Source organism: Narcine bancroftii (genome assembly GCF_036971445.1).
Source record: "Narcine bancroftii isolate sNarBan1 chromosome 12 unlocalized genomic scaffold, sNarBan1.hap1 SUPER_12_unloc_2, whole genome shotgun sequence".
Lineage (NCBI taxonomy): Eukaryota > Metazoa > Chordata > Chondrichthyes > Torpediniformes > Narcinidae > Narcine > Narcine bancroftii.
This window is the reverse complement of record NW_027211808.1, coordinates 8250851-8270244: the sequence shown is the minus strand read 5'-3', so window position 1 is coordinate 8270244 and position 19394 is coordinate 8250851. Positions and strand designations below refer to the sequence as shown.

The 19394-nt window shown below is 39.1% G+C and overlaps 1 protein-coding gene across 9 annotated transcripts in view; it reads left to right on the top strand.

Moving 5' to 3' along the window:
- The window catches only part of LOC138750161 (F-box/LRR-repeat protein 20-like), a 275336-nt gene that overhangs the window by 117893 nt on the left and 138049 nt on the right, over nt 1–19394 (top strand). For all 9 annotated transcript variants that reach the window (XR_011349123.1, XM_069912307.1, XM_069912308.1 and 6 more), the window contains 2 exons: nt 6410–6464; nt 12654–12728. Coding sequence is in view for 8 of the 9 variants with exons in the window: in XM_069912307.1 (XP_069768408.1) it covers nt 6410–6464; nt 12654–12728 (130 nt within the window). In the remaining variant the exon portion in view is untranslated. The remainder of the gene's footprint in view (nt 1–6409; nt 6465–12653; nt 12729–19394) is intronic.

The window sequence follows — 19394 nt, the reverse complement described above, 5'->3', positions numbered from 1 at the left end:
AAGCAGGAAATGAATATTTGTTAACAGTCATGTGCACAGCTTCAAGGTTTCGAGAAGCTATTCCCTTGAGAAGCATTAAAGCAAAGACTATTGTGAAGAAAATGCTAAAATTTTTCACACTGTTTGGCCTACCAAGGGCCAATCAGACCAAGGGAATAATTTTATGTCTGCAATATTTCAACAGGTGGTGTATGAATTGGCAGCCAATCAAATTGTGTTGTCTGCCTATCATCCTGAAAGTCAAGGGGCCTTGGAAAGGTTCCATTTAACTGAAAAATATGATGAGGGCTTATCAAATGAAGGAATCCATTTGTTATTATTTGCTGATAGAGAAGTAACTCAGGAGTTTCTTGGCTTTACTCCATTTGAGTTGGTGTCTGCTCATGAAATCATGGGTCCATTACTATTGTTGAAGGAACAGTTATGTGCAACCAAATCTGTTGGATTATGTTTTCAAATTTTAAAAAAAATTACATCAGGCTTAAATTTAAAAACTGATCAGGAAAAAATGCAAATTTGGTATGATGAAAAGGCAAAAATTAGGGACATTAAACCTGACGACAAATTATTAGCTTTGTTTCCAATTTTGAGAACTCAATAAGGTGAAATCAAAAATTAATCAGGTCACCTATGTCATTGAGACACCTGATCATTGAAAAGAGACACAGATGTGTCACGTGAACATGCTTAAAGCTTACTTTGAGAAAATGACTGAGGAGGTGACTAGGATTCCAACCAAGGTGCTAGTTATAGAGGAAAGTAGGGAGGAGATAAGTTTTGTGGAAGGTTATGGAGCACTGAAAGTGATAAGCCCCAGGCCGGAAAATTCTTTAGTTTTGCGTTTGACTAAATTAGAAAGGGAAGAAATGAAGACATTACATGAAAATTAATGATATATTCCCAGATGTTCCAAGAAGAACTACTGTGGCTCGTCATGATGTGGAGGTCAGTGATGCTGATCCTATTAAGCAGCATCCTTACTGAGTTAATCAGGAATAGAGCAGATTGTTGGATCAAGAGGAGGTTTATATGCTCAAAAATTACATTATCCGAAAATCAAGTTCAAATTGGAGTTCACCCTGTGTTCTGGTGCTTAAGCCAGATGACTCATTTAGGTTTTGTACAGATTATCGAAAGGTAAACATGGTGACAAAGACTGATGCATTCCCTATCCCCAGAATAGATGATTCTATAGATAAGGTGGGGAAGGCTAAGTTTCTTACAAAGATTGATCACTTAAAAGGATACTGGTGTATTCTTTTGACAGAGAGAGGCAGGGAGATTTCTGGATTTGTTACACCTTCAGGATTGTATGTTATGCCTTTCAGGATGAAAAATGCACCTGGCACATTTCAGAGAATAATTAATGCAGTAATTCAGGGTTTAGAGCACACAGGAGCATATATCGATGATTTAGTAATTAGTACGGATACATGAGAAGAACACATACTTAAATTAGAGCAGTTATTTCAGAGACTGGTGGAAGCACATCTCACAGTGAATTTGTACAAGAGTGAGCTTGGACATGCCACTGTAATTTATCTGGATTATTTGGTAGGACAGGGACAGGTGGCACCGGTTGGAGCGAAAGTATTAGCTATCACTGCGCTTCCTAATCCTGGTAATAAGAACTCTTTGGAGATTTCTAGATATAATTGGCTTTCTATCGTAGATTTTGTAAAAACTTTGCAGAAATTGCACTCCCATTAACAAAGCTACTTGAAACGAAAGAAAATTTTTTCGTCAGATTCATGCCAGGAAGCGTTTGAAGTTAAAGGCCATTTATGCAATCAGCTTGTACTTTTGTCCCCTAACCTTGAAAAGCCATTCTCTTTAGCCATGGATACCAGTGATGAAGTGGTTGGTGCTCTACTGTTACAGAAGAAGGATGGTGATGGAGTAGAACATCCTATTTCATACTTCTTGAAAAAGTTTAACGACCATCAACAAAATTATTCAACCATTGAGAAGGAGTTATTAGTGCTTGTTTTAGCGTTGCACCATTTTGATGTGTATATTTGCACCTCAAAAACCATTAATAATATATACTGATCAGAATCCATTAGTTTTTCTGTCTAAAATGAAAAATAAGAATAGACGGTTATTAAACTGGAGCTTAATGTTGCAAGAGTATGATTTATTTATTACACACATAAAGGGAACAAATTATGTAATAGCAGATTGTCAAGATATTAATCTGGATAGATATGAATCTAATCACATACCTACTGTAAAAAAAATGGAGTGTTTATTTTATTTATGTAATACTTTCATTAATTGTTAAAAAATTGTTCTTGTGGACCAAATTTTTTTTAGCAGGGGAGGTGTTACAGAGTTCTGTGTTGTGTATTGGCCTATGTGTTGTGTGGTTTTGTGTTGGAGAAATCACAGTTTGCCTTAGAGAGCCAGAATGAATGTGAACTGCTGAGAGAGAGTGGGAGACGGACTGGGCATGGGCAGAAGATGATTTAAAAATTTCTGAACTTGGACGACGAACCACCACTTGAGTTATTGTCTGTCAGGCAGTGTGGAATGTTGGGAATTTTAAAAGGGATGAACATTCTGAAGGCAGCCAGAAGGATCCGGATCCGGACCAAACCATTGTTCATCTCTCTACAAGCAACACAAGAAGACTACTTTGAATTTTGTGCTCTCTCTCTCTCTCTCTCTCTCTCTCTCTCTCTCTCTCTCTCTCTCTCTCTCTCTCTCTCTCTCTCTCTCTCTCTCTCTCTCTCTCTCTCTCTCTAAGATCTTTTGCCTTCAGTTTACCAAACAAACTGAATTTTGTATTTTCTTTGCTTCAGTTGAGATCGAAGTCTTGAGTGTTTTGTGTCTTAAGTTTTCCTATGGGCTGATTGGAGATATAACTTAGACATTGGCTACATATGTTATTTTTAGTCTGGGGAATTTATTAGTTTTACACTGTTATAGAAATTTGCATAATGACCAGTGAGCATTGTTATAAAAGGACGTATTTTGAATTAAAGTTTGAAAGTGAATTTTTGTTTACCCCCGTGTGATATGCTTTCTTTGTGGTTTCTGGTTTGATCTTGTAGCATCTCAGTTAAAATCAATTCTCTCAATCTGTCAAATTAATTATTTATTCCTTTTGAGGTGCACCCCATATAGATTTCTTCTTCAGAGCAAATTCCATATAAATTGATTCTATGGTTTCATCAAACTCCTCTAAATTTTTGTCTATACGTTCCTGGAACCAACTTATAAGCTTTTTATACTGCTCATTTAACAGTATCATAATTTTCCACTTGCTCTGTTGTATTGCTAGGTATGTAATTTGTGCTTTTCCACTTTGGAGCATAAAGTCAATTTCTCTTTTGTCCATCTTGAGCTCTCAGCAACCTTTTCAAAAAACTGAAAATATATATCTATATCCCCATCATCAAAAGAAGACACTAGATTTGCCTCTCTACTAGCCAAAAACCTCTCCCTGGAGTTACAGACTCAATTCTCTTACTTTTCTGCCTCTTAACTTTAATTATCTCTAATTGATACAATCTGTTCATTTAAATATTTTCCAAGTTATATTTTCTCTGTCTTTCAGCTAACTCCAACTCATATCTTCTCCGTTTTTCAATTTCTTCTGCCTGATATCTCCTCTCTTTCTTCTTCCATCCTCAATTTCATTTAATTCCAATTTCAATTCAGTATATCTAACCTCTGGAAAATCTTCTGTCTTTTTCAACATATTTACCCTCACTTTTATAATATTTCAGTTAATCCTCTGTATTTGTTATTTTCTCATCCAATGTTTAACTTCAGTCAGTTTTAATACTCTAGAAATAACCATCAATTCTACTTTCCTCTTGCTCTTCAGCTCTCTGATGGTTGTGTCAAAAGTTTATCAACATCCATGGCTGTTATTTTTCAGGCTCAAGCTTTAAATAAGCTTGGGGAAAAAAAACAATGGATGTAACCCACAAAACTCATGTTCAATTGACTATACAAGCCCCCATAAAATGTTATGAGCCCAAAAAATTCCAAAACCCAGCAGCAAAAGATATTTTCCATGACAAATAGTTACTTAATCAAAATGATCTTTAAACAAGGAAACAGAATTAAACTTTAACTTATTACTATTAACTTAACTAACATACTTAACCTCCTTCTCATTCTAAGCACACTTGAATGTTATGTATCTGTAAATTTAAGAAAATTCTTTGGTTCACAGTTCAATCTCACTTCTTCCAAGTTGCAGGCAATTCTTATACTGTGCATAGAATTTAACATCTATAAAGTTCACCAGGCTTTGCTGCTCAAAAGGTAAATGTTTACCGCTCAGGAAGGTTGTTGTAGGTTTGCAGAGTAAGATGTGTCGTTCAGGATTTCGACATCTGAGGTACCCACCTTGCTGATGAAATTTGCCCCATCAGGATTCTCCAGATGATATCTCTTCTTTTTCAGGCTACCACAGTATTCTTTTCTGTTCCCCTTATTCCCAGAGAAACATCAGACAGATAGCACTTACAGCCTTCCGCCACTCTGGAGCTTCTGTTTCAGTTCCAACAAGCTTCTACTGACTTATTTCAGCTGTGCCTCTCTCAATCTCAGACTCCAAACTGCCAGCAACATGTCCTTCTCCATCTCACTTACAAAACCCCATCCTTCTCCAACAAACAATAGGAGTTTGTCTTCTAGTCCATCTGTTGTTAACCTCTGAATAAGCATTTTGCAGATAGGTCTCTTCTTTGGCTTGGCTTCGCAGACGAAGATTTATGGAGGGGGTAAAAGTCCACGTCAGCTGCAGGCTCGTTTGTGGCTGACAAGTCCGATGCGGGACAGGCAGACACGGTTGCAGCAGCTGCAGGGGAAAATTGGTTGGTTGGGGTTGGGTGTTGGGTTTTTCCTCCTTTGCCTTTTGTCAGTGAGGTGGGTCTAAAGCCTTGCAAATAGGTCGATAACAGATAACCTGACTCTGGTTGTTCTTGCAAGACAATGGTCCATTCATTTCATGACATCATTTCAATTAGCACCTACTTGTGAAATGTGCATAGCATTCTCCATAGTTTCTGTAAAGTCACTGAATATGAATTCTTCATTATTTTAAATAAGATCTATTTTAAAATGTGTGTATGTATGTAACCTTCTGTAATTTTACCAATTTATCTCCCCCAATCATTCCCACATATTTCATCACAGGTCATGACATTCAGCATCAAATGTTATTCCTACTGAACCTCCTTGGACATTTATAGGGTGCTCTATATTGATTTGCATGGAGAACAGACAAACACATGCATGCAGAAATATATATCTTAGAAGATGTGGCATTCCATTCCTCTTGGGGTAGGGAATTTCAGTTTCACAACCCTCTGAATGAAGAAAACCTCCTTTATATGGTCACCATTATCCTGAGAACATAATGGAATTTCCAACCTACCATGGAAATTGTTGGCTAATCACTTTAAAAACATGCCAAATCTTGGTTCTGTAGCCTTTTACAAATTCCAGATTATTTATTAATTTAGGCAAGAGTATTTTGGGTTCTAAAAAATGTTTCTTCTGCTATTGAGACTTTGAGTTATTTGGAGAATACATAATTTACCTTTTATATTGGATCATCAGTTAGGGAGTAACTGTTTATTAAAGTAAATGTGGCATTTATCCAAGACCTTGTGCAAGTTTTTATTCTTTTTATTTGGTCTAATTTTGCCATTAACACTAGTTGCATATTCTGGCACACCAATGACATTGGTGCTAGATAGCAAATTTTATTTAGATATTAGTCCAATAATACAGGTATTAGCATTTGGTGAATCAAATGCTAATCCATTGGAATTTCTGAGTTCAGTGTAGCTCCATTATAATGCAAAATATCATCATGAAAAGGAAGGGTTCAAGAAAATCATCATCAAACCGACGTAATGTTGACCTAACATCTTAAAACACCCCTATTTTTGCTCAATTTAACCTGTTTTTTTTTTGGCATGTTTACCTTTTAGCATGTAGATTACCTTTAAATTAAACATTCCCTTGAATAAATCATTGTTGTAACAGTAAAAATTAAAACACAAATTAATTTTCAGTTTGTAATTTTTTATAAACAAATAAAAACATTCAAGAATATTAGCAATCATCACTTAGTTTATTTCTTTAAAAATTGATCTAACTCATCAAAAATCTTTTGAGTTCCAGAAAGAGAAAAAAATTCCAATGACTCATAACATTATATCCGAATTCACGTTAAATTGGAATGCTTAAAATCAGGGTTTCTCTGAAGTTGGATATTGGTAATCAAAATGTTACTGTTTTGCTTAAAATAGATGTATATATTTTTCTCACCCTCTTTTATTTCAAGTTTTTTAATGATATAAACCTACATGCACATGAAATCACTTCTGTATTTGTGCCAATTTATTTTTCAGCTCTGTTTCTTTATTTCTTCCAACAGAATATTCTCCTTTCTGGATGTAGTAACCTTGTGTCGTTCTGCTCAAGTCTCCAGGGTAAGACTTCTTTAACTATATTTTAACAATTTTTTTTAAAGCTACAATTCACACCATTCTTTATGGCTCAGCAAATTGGAGTGAATAATACTAATGAATATCTAGTTTATTGCCCTGAAGAAATCAACTGATTTCACATCAAGGCCTGGAGAATTGACATGTGCATTGTAGAAATATTAGGGAAGAGCACTTTAACAAATGATGGAGAGGCAAAAAGAAATGAAATGAAAGTATTAGAGGGAAAGTACTGCTTCATTCATTATAAAATAATGCAAACTATGCTGTTGATAAGCTAATGTTACTTGGGCAATCTAGTTGGCATGTTTTATAATGGATACTGTCTTTGTTTTTTTACTTTTCCCCGTTGAAATTAATTGGGTTTAGATCCATGGATTTTTGTGGCTTTATTTGTAGGGTTCTTGCAAAACAAAATGTTGGATATTGGTTAAAATTTATGTAATCCCAAGTTGCATTTCAGACCACAGATATTAAACCCAACTGTCAAAATCACATTACCCACACTACTGATTAATAGATTGACAAAATTTAGTATATAAACTTCATTGTCTCTCAATGGTTTAGCTGCACACTCTTTGTGCTGGGCCTGTAAGAACCACACACAATAGATTATAACATTATTTAATGCAGTTACATAAAAAGTGACCAGCAAGTGACAAAGCAGTACTGGGATATTAAACTGCAAATATTTTGTACTAAAATTAATGTACCTGGTGTTCCTTGCCCCTTTAGTCTATTAATAAACAGCTGGTCAGATTAAAAATGAGTGTCAATCTCCAGTTGATTTTTTTTTTGAGAACTTTGTTGTTTTTAATTATTTTAAGGAGAGAAATTTCACTTTGAAGATTAGGCAATTATGAAGAAATTTATGAAAGTAAGAAATCTGCTGAAGTTTTTTAGATTTTGCAATTGACGCCGTTTATTGAATGTGGTCTTCATGAAAATATTAGTTTTCCTTTGTGACATTGAATTTGTGTTGATATCTTGCCCAGATGCAAAAGAAGAAAGCAAGCTAAAAAGTTTCATTTTATTATTATGGATGGAAAGGCATGATTTTCCATATGGTGACATTTTAATCAATTTCATTCCTCTCTTACGAATTACATTTGCCATCTCTGAATAAATTAATTGAAAGTTACCATTCTAATTTTTGTAGCACTACTGTTGCATACTGATTTAGTATGAAGTCCACAAGTTTGAAGGGAGCAATGAGAGTACAGATATATGTTTGGCTAACACAATAAGTATTGGCGAGTAAAAAGAGAAAATATAAATAATCAACAGGTTTGGCAGCATCTCCAAGCAGAAAAAAGTAGAAACATTATCTCCCTAATTTGGTGAGCATTACAACATTTTCTGTTCTTTTAGTATATGGTATTTTCCTTCACAGGTATTTTGCAGATTGTCATCTAAGGGACTAGTATACGCAGTATATTTTGCAATTAATATTTGAACTACTTTTTCATGTCTTTGGATGAAAATGTCAGTGACAGCTAATGGAACAAATATGGCAAAAGGTGAATAAGCACAAGGGCAGATGGAAGATGAGGCAAAACATGTATGTAGGGACATGATAGGTTGATCAGATTTCTGTGGCAGATCTAACCATATCCTATAACTATTATGTCACCTATGACACCTACTTTTTCCCCTTTCCACTTTCAATTTATTTTTAAACATTAAAACCTGGCTTGTATTTCTTCATGGTTAATCCTTTTATGCTTTGTATCTTTTCTAGTCCATTCAGATACTGTTTGCTTATGATTTTTGGTTTTGTTCTGTATTGTCAGTCTCATATTTTCTCTGTACTTTACTGTTATGGTTTGTCCAACATCCTGTTAATGAAAAGAGCCATTGCAAATGCAGAGATTGAGATATTTACATTATCCAGAAAAGGAAGTCAAAGGGTACAAATTGTCACATGGTTGTTACACAAGTTATTTTTTTAAAGCTGAGTGAAGTTCCCTGAACTTGGGCCTTGGGCCACGCTGTAATGTTAAACTAATTTATTAAACAATCTTAATAAACTGGTCAAATTTATTAATGATGCCAACATAAAAAAAGCTGTTGGATCCGATCTGGATTTCAAAAGTGATGAGGGTGAATTTGAAAAGAACTTTGAAGTACGGTCTCCTAAATATGGCCAATCACTGAACAATAGTGAACATAAGGCATAGGGTTCTGCACACAATTTATCGACTTACTTTGGGGAAGGAGGGAGAGTGGTGGGAGAAAACATCATTAAGATTGTGTAATGTTCTAGTCAGATGCCCAGAATACTTTGCATGATATTTGTTACAGCACTTAAAAGACACTAGTGAAGAACCATGTGTTTGGAGACCCACAGTCAGTGGTCTGAACCATAAAGCAAGTCTGAAAAACATTCAAGATAATTACATTTGGAAGCATTCTGGATGCTATGATCAAAAGGATAAAAAGAATACTTAGGATCATTTTTGGTAAATTCTAAAGCAATTAAGTTCTTGATTGAGATGCTGAAATTGCAGCGCCTTTCTGTTTTGTGATGATGACCGAATGATTTCTAGTCATTTGCCCTTTGGAAGAACTTGTTGAAAGTTTATTTAGAAACTTCATGCAATCTGACTCAATAATATTTAAGAGGAATTTTTGATTACTATCAGAATATTTATAAATAGCAGTATTGTGTGACTGCTGGAGAAATCTTCAAATAAAATCTTGCATCTGCAGATTTCCATTTTGCACATAATGAGTTTTTCCCTTTATAACTTCCTGAGTTCCTCCAACAACTCATTTTTTGCTCTAAAACCCTATATTCATGCCCTGTAATATTGTAATTATATTCTGTGCATCTGTATATCCCTTGATCTTGTTTTGAATATTTTTGGCTGATTAGTCCATTGTCTAAATTTTGTTATTTCACTAGCATTAATAAAAATGATTTCATACAAGGTTAAAAATATAAGAAAAGGCTGGGAACATAATTAAATCAGAACATTCAATTCTTATTCTATAAAAGTTGTGCCCAGATTTTTACATAAAAAAGGAATTAAGGGATATGGGGAAAAGGCAGGTCGGTGAAGTTGAGCAAATGATCAAATCAGCCATGATCTTATTGAATGCGGAGCAGACTCGATGGGTCCTATTTCTTACATTATCCAGTCTTTCATTTTTTTTTTCTCTTGCTTCTAATGTATGTCATTACCTCAAATAAAATTGAACAATCTTTAAATGTGAAAAGCTAGATTATGAAAGGAGATCAATACTTCAGTTTCACAGAAAATGTAAAATTACTTCTGGATACAAATGTCATGTTGTTACATTGTGGGTTCGTATCCCGCAATCTGTAAAGTTCTCCCTCCCACCTTCCAAAAATGAGGGAGGATTGTAGGTGAACTGAGTGTATTTGAGTGGCATGTTACTGTGTTTGCCTAGATTTCTTTAAATTTATATAATTTTCAAAGTATGAAATACTTGTTCTAAGTAAATTAAACAGAATTAAGTGATATAAAGAAATATTTTTCATTATCTTAAAAAATAAGAAAAAGAATAATCTTTGATTTTAATTCAAATGAAATGTAATATTGCTCTGCCTGCACCAATCTTGCTTAAATCATTTATTAGAGGATATTATATATTTTGAAAAAAAAATGTTAGATGAATTAAAAGTAAGATTTTTAATGTTCTGAAATTTAACAAGATATTAATTCCAAGCTGTGATGAACCTGGACAAGATAATCTTGGTGCTCTGCAGAACTCTGTAGAAGTTAAAAGATGTAGGTGACATGGGTTTAAGGTGTGAGGAAAGGGGGTTTGAAAAGGACGAGAGTATATTTTTTGCCCTCTGCCAGAAGTGGTGGAAATAGATGCAATTGCTACACTTTAGAGAGATTTAGACAAGTGCTTAAATAGGCATAGAAGAATACAAACATGGTCAAATGGGATTAGTGTAGATGGCAAAAAGGTTGGCATATTCTTGGTGAGCTAAAGCGTCCATTTCTTTACTAAACAACTGTTTCTATCTGTGTAACTATGTTCCTTGTAAAATTGTGTTTCGAGAAAATCAGGATAAACTGCCCTTTGGAGAATTTGTACTTAACATTAAGATGATAAAGATGCATAACTAACATTTCAACTGAACCATCATCAAGGTATGAATAAAATGTGGGCAGGGGCACAGTCCCACACGCAAGAGATAATAGGTGGATAAGGGAGGGAGCACCAGCAAGTGTGGAGGGAGGTTGGCTGTGAATGGAGAGGGAAGAGAGTGGAGAGCTGGAAGAAAGAGGACAGAGGGATGGGGAATAGGGAGTGGGCTAGCATAAACTAGAGAAGACTTTGTTAATGCCTTCAGGTTGGAGAGTGCTCAGATGGAAAATCAGGTTGCTCCTCTAATTTACAAGTAGTCAGGGTTTGACAGTTCATGAGCCCTTGGACAGACATATCAGCGCAGGAGTGGGGCAGAAAATTGAAATGGGTGGCCACTGGGAGATCCCTGTCACTGATGCTGATAGAGTGAAGATGGTGAGATAAATAATGGTTGTTGGAAGCCATATATCTTCATCCCATAAACTCACTGAAGAAGTTCTTATATATGCTGAATCGTGGAACCAAATGTTGTTGCATATAAAAGCATTGTCTGGTTTGAAAAGATTCATTGGCAGATTCATTCAAATGTTATCTGCCTTTTCTGAGATTTGTACTCATTTGTGACGAGATGGACAAATAACAGAATTAATAATTGTTCCAGTTGATCTTGTAAAGTTTTAAAGTGAAGGCCACCAAGAAATCTTGCCCAACACGTTAATTAAAGCAGGCTGTTCTGCCATTTCAAGTAAATGTGAGAAAAGTTATTTTCTCCACCTTTGTAATTTTAGCTGTTACATTGCTACGATTCTTCCTGTGATTTTATTCCTATTGAACGGATGTCTGTGCTTCCTTAGAGACCTAGAAGGATTCCATTTATTTTCACATATTTGTAAGTCTGCACCTTTGAAACAAAACAGATACAATAGTTTGTTTGGCCCTAAATCCCCAGCCTGTGTATTAAAGTAGATTTGAAACTCACCACTTAAGAATATATCTTAGTAAATGAAATATGAATAGATGCTTATCAAACCTGGTTGGCATAGTGGTTAGCGCAATACTGTTACAACACCAGTGATCAGAACCGGGATTCGAATACCGCGCTGTCTGTAAGGAGTTTGTACATTCTCCCCTTGTCTGTGTGGGTTTTCCCCAGGTGCTATGGTATCTTTCCACTGTTCACATTGGGATTGTAGGTCATTTGGGTGTAATTGGGTGATATGGGTTTGTAGGCATAAAGGTTACCTTGCTATATGTATGTCTAAATTAAAAATTAAAATTAAATGGTAGAACATTTAACAGAGCTCATACAGGTTATTGTAATATTATATATTTGGAAGGTCATTGAATGCAGGTTGAAATGTTAATGCATTATTGCAGATGATTATGAGTCTGCTTAAAATGGAAATCTAATTTTAAATTATTTTTAAAATTTAAGTAGCATTTTTATCAATTTTTAATCCTCACTAAGTATCGAAATGACAATGAATTGATGAACCAAAGACAGACAAAATGTTGCTAGTGGTCCAATATCAAATTGTTCATTGTGGGAAAGCTTTCCTGTCCCTTCATTTGTGTGATCCTATTTTTGCAAAGAAAGCAAAAATTAGGATTTGTTTCCTTGACATTAACATTTTGGTTTTGAGATGACAAAATGATATGTGAGGAGAATGGGGAAGAAATGTATACCCTTTGATTTTTCTTCAGTGGCATTCTGATTGAAGGAACCGAAGTCCTCCCAAATTTTACTAAAAGGGTTTGATATCTCAAGGAGATTTTAATTTATCATCACAACTTTGTGATGTTACAAACATATCAGTCCATTGATCTTGGTTGAAGTGTACAAATAGGTTTTGGTGGAAGGTTCTAACAGAAGCATTGACAATTTTAACCCACTCATGCTGTTGCCCTGCTGGCCTCATTTGATAGATTGTTTTTAGATCCAGCTAGAAGTTTTAGTTGCAACTGGCTTGGGTCAAAAATTGCATCCAATCTCAAATAGATATTTAACTTTTTGTTATTTGCAGCCTTCTTTATAAATTCTTTTCTGCATGTCACTCTGTTTACTTTGACTTTCTCAGATTAATTGAATTATTTTGTTTTCAGTACTGGAATGTCCTGGCATTGGATGGTAGCAACTGGCAACGAATCGATCTGTTTGACTTCCAAAGAGATATAGAGGTACATTGTCCAAGACATTCTGAGAATTACTGATAGAAAAGCTGAATTTTGCAGTTAAATATTATTGAAATGATTGATTAACTGTAATCTCATGGAAAAATATAATTGCTGTGTACTGTAATTTGATCATCTTGAAGATCTGGGTGGGCAACAAGCATAACTTGATCTATAAAATAAGATTTTGAAACTATTTTGTTAATTGCAAAGCCATTAGTAATGAAAAACCATTTTTAGTTTGACTTGGTTGGTCATACTACAGCACAGTGCAGGCCTTTTGGCCCTTGATGTTGTGCCAATCCATATATTCCTTAAAAATAAAAGTACTAAATCCACCAAATGCTGTAAGCCTCTTTTTTTAAAATTCATGTGTCTGTCTCTTAAAGGCCCCTAATGTTTCACCCTCCAGCACCATACCTGGCAAGGCATTCCAGATGCCCACAACACTCCATGAAAAACACCCCTGATGTCTCCCCTAGAATTCCTTCCCTTCACTTTGAACATATGTCCTCCAGTGTTTGATTTCCTTCCCTGGGAAATAGGTGCTGGCTATCCACTTAATCTGCACCTCTCATAATCTTGTAAACCTCGTCTCCTCTTATCCTTCTGCACTCCAAAGAGAAAAGTCCCAGTTCTACTAGCATTGTCTCATAAGTCTTGTTTTCCAATCCATGCAACTCCTGATAAAGCAGAAATGTCCTGTTATTGCTCTGTCTGTCTAAATTTAAACTTTATCTTCTCTGCACCTTCTCCATAGCTTCCACATCCTTATAATGAGGTGACCAGAATTGAAGACAATAAATGTGGTCTTACCAGAAATTTGTAGAATTGAAACATGGCTCTACTTTCTACATCAGAGAGACTGGGCGCAGATTTGGAAATTGTTTTGTTGAGCACCTTCTCTCCATCTACACCAGAGACAGAGTCCTCCCAGAGACTAACTATTTCAGTTTTGTGTCTCATTTCCATACTTATATGTCTATCCCACCAAAGCTGACCATAAATTGGAGGAACAATGCCTGATTTTCTGTTTGGGCATTCTCCAGTCTGATGGCATCCAGTTTCTGCTAACCTGCTCTCCTCTTCCCCCTTCACCTTTCTAATTCTCTTCCCTCCCTTCTCCCTCCCTTCACAGCCACTCCCTCCTCCCCTTGATCACTGCTGAACCTTCCCTCCATTCTCCACCTATTACCTCCTGCCTTTGCAATTACCTCTCCCGCCCACTCTTTTCTTCAGACTCTTATCGACATTTTTCCATACTTGATGAAGGGACAAGCCTAAAACGCTAGGTATGTATTTTTAACCTTTGCTATAGACATGCCTGACATGCTGAGTTTCTCCAGCATTGTGTTTTTATTTTGACTGAGGTGTCTGGAGATTTTGCTGTTTTATTTCCCTCTTTTCCTGAACTCAATTCCCCTTATTCCTGAACCCAGCATCTCATAGGCCTTCTTAACTATCCTATCAACCTGGGAGAAACCTTGAAGGATGTATGAATGTTCATCCACACTCTTAAGTAACCAGCCATGAAAAAAAAAGTACTCAGCCTTCTGGTTTGTCCTTCCAAAATTCATCACTTTACACTTATCTGGATGAATTCCATCTGCCACTTTTCTGCCCAACTCTGCATCATGTCTGCATCCTCTTGTAACCTTTAACAACCTTCAGCTCCATCCAGAACCACAAATCTTACTGGCCCATCCTTCCACCACAACATCCAGGTCATTTATAAAAATGATGTTTAAAAAAAGCAGAGATCTCAGAACAAATTTTTACGACACTCCACTTGACACTGACCTCCAGGCAGAATACTTTCCTTCCACTATTACTCTCTGGTTTCTTCTTGCAAGCCAATTTTTTAGCCACGCAGCCAAGGATCCATGTCTTTCTGAATGAGTCTCTCATAAGGGATCTTGTCAAGTGCCTTACGAAAATCCATGTAGACCACATTACCATCTTCCTTCATTCATTTCTTTTGTTACCTCCTCAGAAAAACTCAATTAGGCTGTAAAGCACAACCTTCCCCTCAGAGCCATGCTGATTATCCTTCTCCAAATGCTCATAAATCCTATCCTTAAGAATCCTCTCCAATAGCTTGAACACCACTGACATAATACATGGGAATACATAGGAACTACTTTTGCCATTTTCCAATCCTCCGGTGTCTCCCCTGCAAGCAAATAAGATTGAAAGATCATAGCTACTTTCCCTGTTATCTCTTCTATCACTTTCCACAGCAACCTGGGCCTTATTGTGTCCGGCCTCAGGGCTATTTTGAAGAATATCCAACACTTCCTTAATCTTCACATTGTCCAGTGCACAGGCCTGTTCTATTTCAACCTCACCCTGATCAATGTCCTTTTCTTTTGTGAATACTGAAGCAAAGTATTCATTTAGGACCTCCCCAACCTCCTCCACCTCCAGACACATGTTATCTCCTTTATTCTTTACCTTCTCATCTTCCCTTCAAACTCTCTTAAGTCCTTTCTTAAGCTCCTTCCTGGCAACCATATATTTCTCATAAACCTTTCCTCTCATGCTCCTTTCATAGTCAGAAGATTGTGAATTAAAGAACCATTCCCTGTCTTGAAGCCATTTAAAAAAAAATTATTGGAGGAGTTGTTATTGAAATGACAATGTTCTAAGACCTAGATGCCCCTTTTCCAATAGCTCATATCACTTGAGGAGCAGAGGGTTCCTTTTTCCCCCAATTTACTTCTATTAACAATCTCCACCATTTATATAGGTAATTTGCTTGTTCATAGAATATAGACCCACTTCATTCCCAATGGTAACTTTTACTAATTGCACTTGTGGTCTTGAAAGCTTAGGGACTTGTGGATGTGCAAAGTAACTCCAGAAAGTCCTGCTTCACAGTAGCAGAAATATTGGTGAAGGTGTTAATAAAAAGTTTTCAGCATTCTAATACAATGAGTAAGTTTGCCTTTAATCACAAGGCCTGTTTTTTTTTAACTTTTAACATCTGGGGCATATATTCGTGGAAACTGTCAGCTCCCCTTGAGTTGGATTTTCCCAAGACAATGGGCAGCCAGAGGGGCGCTTACTGGCTGCTGGTGTCACTGATGAGACGAAAGGTAGGGATCACCAAGCAAGTGCAGACCCTCTCTGAGCAAAAGGATAGGAAGCCCTGGACCTGCAATGCTGCCCAAAGCAGAGTAAACAACCTAGAGACCAGAGGCACAGAGGTCGCCTGCTGACTGATGTAGCTTCAGCAGGCTCAAGCTGCCCATCAGTCGGGCTGGTGACTTGACCCATTTAGTTAGAGTCTTGGTCCGTCAAGGTGAACAGCCGGACACTTGGCTTGGGAATGGGAACATCTGGTTGGAGAGTGATGAGGACGGGATCCTCAGGGAACCAGGGTCCCAACACAACTGTCCTGCTCTCCCCCCCACCCCACCACCCCCCCCCCCCACCACTGACCCTCACAAGCCCAACCTGTCACCACTGTTCCAGGTTCTCCCCTAGGAGGAGAGGGGGCTGATGAGGAGGGGGCAGCGAGACCCTCAGAGACCACTGAGACAATGGACTACTCCCCCAAGGAGCTCACCCAGCTGGCGATCCAACACTACCAGCGGCCAGGTGAGCACCTTACTGCCATGGGGACTGCCATGGTGAGAACAGTATAGGACGCTGTCATCATTCTGGAGGGGCTAGAGTACATGCCGTGGAAGGTGCCCACTTTAGTCTGCAGTGCGGAGACTAGCACCAGGTGACTGTTCAGGCTGTAGGAGGAGGGGGACGCAAATATTGCCCTCTCCCATCAGGAGACTAGGGTTCATTGAGAACACGAGGATGTCCAGTGCACTTGCGGGACACCTTATGATTACAACTGCCCCGACCTCAGGGCAATCATTCTGCCACTCATGGGAACTGCCTTGGTGAGAACAGTACAGAACGCTGACATCATTCTGGAGGGGCTGGAGTACATGCCGTGGAAGGTGCTCACTTTAGTCTGCAGTGCAGAGACTAGCACCTGGAACCCAAACCCTCTGGTGCCCTGCAGGTGACTCTACTTCGATCTGCTGAACACAGGAGTAGACCCTACTGGCATTGATGGGATCCCTACTCCTGCCTTGTATGCGCACTTGAAGGAGCTGTATAAGGGGGGGGCATGGACAGGGGAAGGCAGGCGGACACCCTACCTTCAAGCACAACACCAAATGTGTTCACGCTCCCCGCGCCACCCAACCAGCCACCACCGTTGTCCCGACGCACCACCTGACCCCGCCTCCCCAGCCCTTAAGGCAGCTTCTGCAATAAATTACTGGCCTCACCCAGTGTGAGCATTACATCATGGCAGACCCCCAATCCTCTCCCATAGATGGAGGCCAGGTTCCCCAGTGTGTGCACTCCACTGGTGTTTCTTATCCAGGGGATCTGAGGCTACACATCCCGGTAGCAGCACATTGGGGAAAGGGCAATATGTAGTGATGGGTGGCACTCTTGGACACACTATAATCTCTGGCAAACCTGTAGGGTGGAGGAGGACCCTTATGCAAATAGAAAAGCTGGGAGGATACCTCCTGCCAGTATAGGAGGTAATCATCTACCTGGCCATAGGGAACCAACCCCCTGCACCCACCTTGGTCCTCATTGTGCCCTCCCAATTTATTACATGGACAGTCCCTCCATACCATCCGGGGCTGCTTCATCTTTGGGGTCTCACGGGCGACCATGGTAGTGGGGGCAGCTAAGTGGAAGCCCGTCCAGAGTAACCAATCTGCTACAATACTGCATCTTGTGAGTACACCAGGACATTATTGAGGATATGTGGGGTCTCCTGCGGGAGGGAGTTATCAGACCGGCAACCTCTCCCTTCAATAACCCTGTCCAGCCAGTCCATAAGAAGGATAGCACCTGGAGGATGACTGGATTACAGGCAACTAAACAAAGTTGTTTTTCCCCCCCACCCCCATGCAAGCTTTGCCATTCCCCTACATAATGACTCTCAAGACCAATTTGCTTTCACTTGGGTGCCCAACATTACACTTTTTGTAGATTGCCTCAGTCCCACAATCTGTCACAGCCTAATCGTCCGTGATCTACAGTGTCAATTAATCATTACACCAAGACACAAGAGCAACTTGTCCATTAACTACTCTTTGCAGACGATGCCGCTTTAGTTGCCCATTCAGAGCCAGCTCTCCAGCGCATGATGTCCTGTTTTGCGGAAACTGCCAAAATGTTTGGCCTGGAAGTCAGCCTGAAGAAAACTGAGGTCCTCCAACAGCCAGCTCCCCACCATGACCACCTGCACCCCCACATCTCCATCAGGCACACAGAACTCAAAACAGTCAACCAGTTTACCTACCTCGGCTGCACCATTTCATCTGATGTAAGGATCGACAAAGAGATAGACAACAGACTCGCCAAAGCAAATAGAGCCTTTGGAAGACTACACAAAAGATTCTGGAAAAACAATCACCTGAAGAAACACACAAAGATTAGCATGTATAGAGCCGTTGTCATACCCACACTCCTGTTCGGCTCTGAATCATGGGTCTTCTACTGGGCATCACCTACGGCTCCTAGGACGCTTCCATCAGCGCTGTCTCCGCTCCATCCTCAACATTCATTGGAATGACTTCATCACCAACATCGAAGTACTCGAGCTGGCAGAGTCTGCAAGCATCGAATCCATGCTGCTGAAGACCCAACTGCGCTGGGTGGATCATGTCTCCAGAATGGAGGACCATTGATTTCCCAAGATCGTGTTATATGGCGAGCTCTCCACTGGCCACCGAGACAGGTGCACCAAAGAAGAGGTGCAAGGACAGTTTAAAGAAATCTCTTGGTGCCTGCCACATTGACCACCGTCAGTGGGCTGATATCGCCTCCAACCGTGCATCTTGGTGCCTCACAGATCGGCAGGCAGCAACCTCCTTTGAAGAAGACCACAGAGCCCACCTCACTGACAAAAGGCAAAGGAGGAAAAACCCAACACCCAACCCCAACCAACCAATTTTTCCTTGCAACCGCTGCAACCGAGTCTGCCTGTCCCGCATCGGACGTCAGTCACCAACAAGCCCGCAGCAGATGTGGACATACTCCTCCATAAATCTTCGTCCGCGAAGCCAAGCCAAAGAAGAAGATAACATACTCATCCAGGGGCCATCAGACACCATTGTCTCTGAGGATCTTCAAATGCTAATGAATTTCCCTAGGTTTGGAGGTGATCTATTAATATGCATAAAATTCAGGGGCCTCCCGTGAAGCTCATTTCCTGGATATTCAGTGGGACTCAGGGCACAGGAAGATACTGGAATCAGCCAAGATTTTAAACTTTGCAGTCCCCACTAATAAAACTAATTCACGGAGTTTTGTGGGTCCCTTGGGTTATTGGCGGCAGCACATACTCCACCTCACCATGATCCTAAGACCACATCACAGGGTCTTACGTAAAAGGCCCCAAGCAGCAGGCTGCTTTTGAGACAGCAAAACAGGCTGTAGAACCAGCATTACCCCTCGCTTCCAGGCAGGCATGTGTTCCTTTTGAATTACAGGTGTCAGCAAGGGAGTCCACAGCCAAATGGAGCCTCTGGCAGAAGCTCCGCTGCACACTTCAGCCTATTTGAGCGCCAGCTACTGGCCTGCTATTTGGCTTTCCTAGCCACTAAGCACCAAACAGACACTGACCCCATCATCCCC